This window comes from Rutidosis leptorrhynchoides, chromosome 2 (assembly GCF_046630445.1).
Source record: "Rutidosis leptorrhynchoides isolate AG116_Rl617_1_P2 chromosome 2, CSIRO_AGI_Rlap_v1, whole genome shotgun sequence".
In the NCBI taxonomy this organism is placed as follows: Eukaryota; Viridiplantae; Streptophyta; class Magnoliopsida; order Asterales; family Asteraceae; genus Rutidosis; species Rutidosis leptorrhynchoides.
In genome coordinates, this window is record NC_092334.1 from 462,322,832 (window position 1) to 462,327,610 (window position 4,779).

At 34.5% G+C, this 4,779-nt stretch overlaps 2 protein-coding genes across 2 annotated transcripts; one reads left to right on the top strand and one right to left on the bottom strand.

The window, feature by feature from the left end:
• Window positions 1–1,871: 1,871 nt before the first annotated feature.
• LOC139889328 (uncharacterized) lies at window positions 1,872–2,774 on the bottom strand. Its single transcript, XM_071872288.1, has one exon. It carries the CDS (start codon window positions 2,772–2,774, stop codon window positions 1,872–1,874), a length of 903 nt encoding a protein of 300 aa, XP_071728389.1.
• Window positions 2,773–4,001, top strand: LOC139889329 (uncharacterized). Its single transcript, XM_071872289.1, has 4 exons — window positions 2,773–2,779; window positions 3,219–3,315; window positions 3,407–3,488; window positions 3,660–4,001. The coding sequence occupies exons 1-4, from the start codon at window positions 2,773–2,775 to the stop codon at window positions 3,999–4,001; spliced, it is 528 nt and encodes a 175-aa protein (XP_071728390.1).
• Window positions 4,002–4,779: the final 778 nt, after the last annotated feature.

Genomic DNA, 4,779 nt, shown 5'->3' on the forward strand with positions numbered 1-4,779 from the left:
TGAAAATTGGTAACAAATCTATTCCAACCATAACTTAATCAACTTGTATTGTATATTATGTAATCTTGAGATACCATAGACACGTATACAATGTTTCGACCTATCATGTCGACACATCTATATATATTTCGGAACAACCATAGACACTCTATATGTGAATGTTGGAGTTAGCTATACAGGGTTGAGGTTGATTCCAAAATATATATAGTTTGAGTTGTGATCAATACTGAGATACGTATACACTGGGTCGTGGATTGATTCAAGATAATATTTATCGATTTATTTCTGTACATCTAACTGTGGACAACTAGTTGTAGGTTACTAACGAGGACAGCTGACTTAATAAACTTAAAACATCAAAATATATTAAAAGTGTTGTAAATATATTTTGAACATACTTTGATATATATGTATATATTGTTATAGGTTCGTGAATCAACCAGTGGCCAAGTCTTACTTCCCGACGAAGTAAAAATCTGTGAAAGTGAGTTGTAGTCCCACTTTTAAAATCTAATATTTTTGGGATGAGAATACATGCAGGTTTTATAAATGATTTACAAAATAGACACAAGTACGTGAAACTACATTCTATGGTTGAATTATCGAAATCGAATATGCCCCTTTTTATTAAGTCTGGTAATCTAAGAATTAGGGAACAGACACCCTAATTGACGCGAATCCTAAAGATAGATCTATTGGGCCTAACAAACCCCATCCAAAGTACCGGATGCTTTAGTACTTCGAAATTTATATCATATCCGAAGGGTGTCCCGGAATGATGGGGATATTCTTATATATGCATCTTGTTAATGTCGGTTACCAGGTGTTCACCATATGAATGATTTTTATCTCTATGTATGGGATGTGTATTGAAATATGAAATCTTGTGGTCTATTGTTACGATTTGATATATATAGGTTAAACCTATAACTCACCAACATTTTTGTTGACGTTTAAAGCATGTTTATTCTTAGGTGAATATTAAGAGCTTCCGCTGTTGCATACTAAAATAAGGACAAGATTTGGAGTTCATGTTTGTATGATATTGTGTAAAAACTGCATTCAAGAAATTGATTTCGATGTAACATATTTGTATTGTAAACCATTATGTAATGGTCGTGTGTAAACAGGATATTTTAGATTATCATTATTTGATAATCTACGTAAAGCTTTTTAAACCTTTATTTATGAAATAAAGGTTATGGTTTGTTTTAAAAATGAATGCAGTCTTTGAAAAACGTCTCATATAGAGGTCAAAACCTCGCAACGAAATCAATTAATATGGAACGTTTTTAATCAATAAGAACGGGACATTTCAGTTTTACTCTTGCCAAGTTTACAAGAATTGCAGTCAAGCTTAATATCACCCAAAACTGGTGATGATTTATTCCCAAGCAAACCAGATTTTAACAAAGTAAACAAAACATTATTATTTGGATGTCCAAGACGTTTATGCCACATTTTGTAATCTACTAAAGCTGAAAAACTCGTAACAAAAGGTAAGGAATTGGATGAAGGAAACTCGAGAGGAAAAAGACGTCCTACTTTAGGCCCCCTCGCAATCATCTTTCCCGTCGAATGATCCTGCACAACACAACCAGATTTAGATAATCCCACCTTACAATTATCATCAATAAGTTGTCCCACAGATATAAGATTAGTAGTAAGGCCGGGAGAGACACATATATCTTTTATAGATGGAGAAATATCACCAGTAGCTACGATTGGTAAATGGTTACCATCAGCGGTGTGAATTTCAAGATTTCCGGAGTATTTTCTTATGTTGGTAAGAGAATGACAAGTATTTATCATGTGGTTTGATGCTCCGGAATCAATATACCAGGTAGATGAAGGTGTTATACCTGAGATTCCTAAGGCCGGAAGGCTGAAATGATCATTTGTTGAATCATTTCAGGAGTTATTGTTGGGGCAGCGGTGTTTTGCGTTGTAGTTACAGATTCAGCAGCACGTGATGTCCCAATCGAGGCTGTATATGTTGTTGCTGATTTCTTTGGAGGCCTGATAGGGCATTCTTTAATAAAATGGCCGTCCTTTTTGCGATAGTTACAGAACTTTTTGGGACAATTTGAAGCATAGTGTCCAAATTCTTTACAGCAAAAGCATTGAACATTATGCATGTCTCTTTCTCTTGATTTACCATGTGCCAAATAAGCAATCAGAACCGTCGTCGATCTTTGCTTCTCAAGGTTACTCTGACTTAGAAGACGTTGCTCTTCTCGAAATAAATCATTGAGACAAGTGTCCAAAGAAGGAACTGGGTCTCGATTCATAAGATTCGATCTAGTAGTTTCAAAATCAAATCTTAATTTCATAAGAAACTGATCTCTGTTTGTGGTTTCGTGAACTGCTTGAACTGAAATGAGACCTTCTGGTGGTAAAGTAGAATAAACAATATCTGTGTATTCAGCCCAAAGGTTCATGAAGCAAGAATAAAAATCAGAAATAGAGAGGCTATCTTGTTGAATGATAGCTATCTCATGCTCTAACTGAAATCGGCGAGCTGTGTTGTTTTGACTATGAAGTTTCTTTAAATGCTCCCACATTTGGGCAGCAGTCCTAAAAGGACGAAGATTCAACACGATGTTGGGCTCCATAGAGCTTAGAATCCATGTCATAACTTTAGCATCATTGACCTCCCATTTGGCATGTTCCGTCTTGTTTTTGTCTCCGTCAACTGTAGGAACTGGACAACTACCATCAATATGGCCCCATAAATCCTTCCCTTGACAAAAATCTGGAAATGGAATGCCCATGTTGAGTAGTTCTTGCCACTAAACCGAACCAGGAAAGCATCAGACTTGTCAAAAGATATGATATAGCAAGAACTTGAACAAAGTTTCTACAAGAGAAAAAAGAACTTGGACAGAGAATAACTAAAAACGAGGAGTGTTGGACAATGATCAAATGAAAAACAGAATATCAGAACTGTAGCTCTGATGCCATGACAAACTTTGAGACTTTGGGAAAAAGATGTGTATTGCAATGTCTAATACATGATCTATATATACAACAGGCTGGAAAGTTAAGTTTAGAAGCTATTAACTCTAAATCCCTAAGATCAAGCCTATACATTATGTGACAGAATATATACAGTGAAACCATATCAGCAGTTGATGTGATATGATCTTCTTCTGATCTTCTGAGATTCATTTCAATAAATGCATATCAACATATATCTTTACTGATATCTTTGACAGAAGATTTGTGTATTGATGGACTTGAAAGATGTTATTTTCTTGATTTTCTTGGCCCTGAAGGGTTTGCTGCTGAGCTTTCAAGAAGGACATCTTGCCAGTAAGCAATCAAGTTTATTAATTTAGTTTTTGTGTATGTGTCTGTACTTCTAAATGGCTACATGTTTTTCTTAGTTTTTTGAAATATTTAGGGTGATAGGATTCGATCACCGAAAAACGACATTGTCTGATATCCATTTGTATGAGGATTGTAACACAAATCTTTCGTATCAAGTGAATTTAGATAAGAGCAGTGTTCATCTGCTGTATATGAATATTTTATTGCCAAGCTATCGGAAATGAGTTCTAATAATGTAAGTTAACCAAGTTTTTATTGTTATTTTTTGATGCTTTGTTTGATAAAATTTAGTTGTATAAGTTTTGATTGTATGTTCTGTTAATTAGGAGCATAGTGCATGTCTCTTTAACACTGAAGATCGAGAAAGAGTGAAAATGGTCCCTAAATATATTGAGGATGGAGACCTTCGGCGATGGACCCTTCCAGATATCAAAGAATTCAATATCGGTCTTTCTAAATGGCGTTCGAAGTTGAATTGCATCACAAATTCACACTTGTTTGATCAGGTCACGATTCTTCATAAATTGCTCGAGGTAAACATGACATGGATCTTGAAATTTGTGCCAAGTTCCAAAAAGACTTGTTGTAACTATCCTACACACAGAACGTTCCAAATCCAAAAAGACCTGCAATTTAACCAAGAATTCGAAAAGGCATATCATGTATAGCATATACATCAGTTTTATTGTATGCGTACCACAAAGACTGGACTAAATAGCAGTATACTACTTTCAAACAACCTAACCTGATGCATGTAGTTTTTGTAAGGGGAAATTTGAGTTAAATGATCTTTAGTTAAGGGGTCAAACATGTAACTATTTAGGGGAAGTTTGAGTTAAATGAGCTTTTGTGAGGGGCTAAAGTATAACTTTATAATTTAATATAATACCCATTAATTAAAATTCACTGAATGTTTTAACGGGATTTCTCTTTTTTTCCGCCGCGATTTAGGTTTTTCTGTCATCACCGTTCAACTCCAAATAATTTATCAAACAAAACGCAACTAATTACATTTGAAACGGAGCTTCTTTTTATTTAAAGGAAAACATATACTCCCTCTGTCCCATATTAATAGTCCACAGACAAAAAATACACACTTTAAGGAAATGTCATAAAAGTACTGTACTTTCTATTTACTTTCTAATTTTACCCTTACTTTTTCTCTCTCTTTTAATCTTATCCACATACATTGTGGGCATAATAGAACTTTATCTTATTATTCTTATCTATATATGGAAGTGGACTATTAATTTAGGACAGCCCAAAATGAAATACTGGACTATTAAATGAGACGGAGGGAGTATATAATACTCCTAAACAAACTGAACTTATTATATCAAGTGGATTGCTAGAACAAGTTGTAAGTTCATGAGTTGGTAACGAAAAAGACCTAAGTTCGACTCCTCCTAGATTCCTTTCTTGGTTCGCAATTTTTTCCCATTTCTC

Coding starts and splice junctions, on each gene's coding strand:
- LOC139889329 (XM_071872289.1), top strand. Junction 3,316..3,406: donor TCAAGAAGGACATCTTGCCA/GTAAGCAATCAA, acceptor TGAAATATTTAG/GGTGATAGGATTCGATCACC. Junction 3,489..3,659: donor ACACAAATCTTTCGTATCAA/GTGAATTTAGAT, acceptor TCTGTTAATTAG/GAGCATAGTGCATGTCTCTT.
- LOC139889328 (XM_071872288.1), bottom strand. CDS start 2,774: ATGGGCATTCCATTTCCAGATTTTTGTCAAGGGAAGGATTTATGGGGC.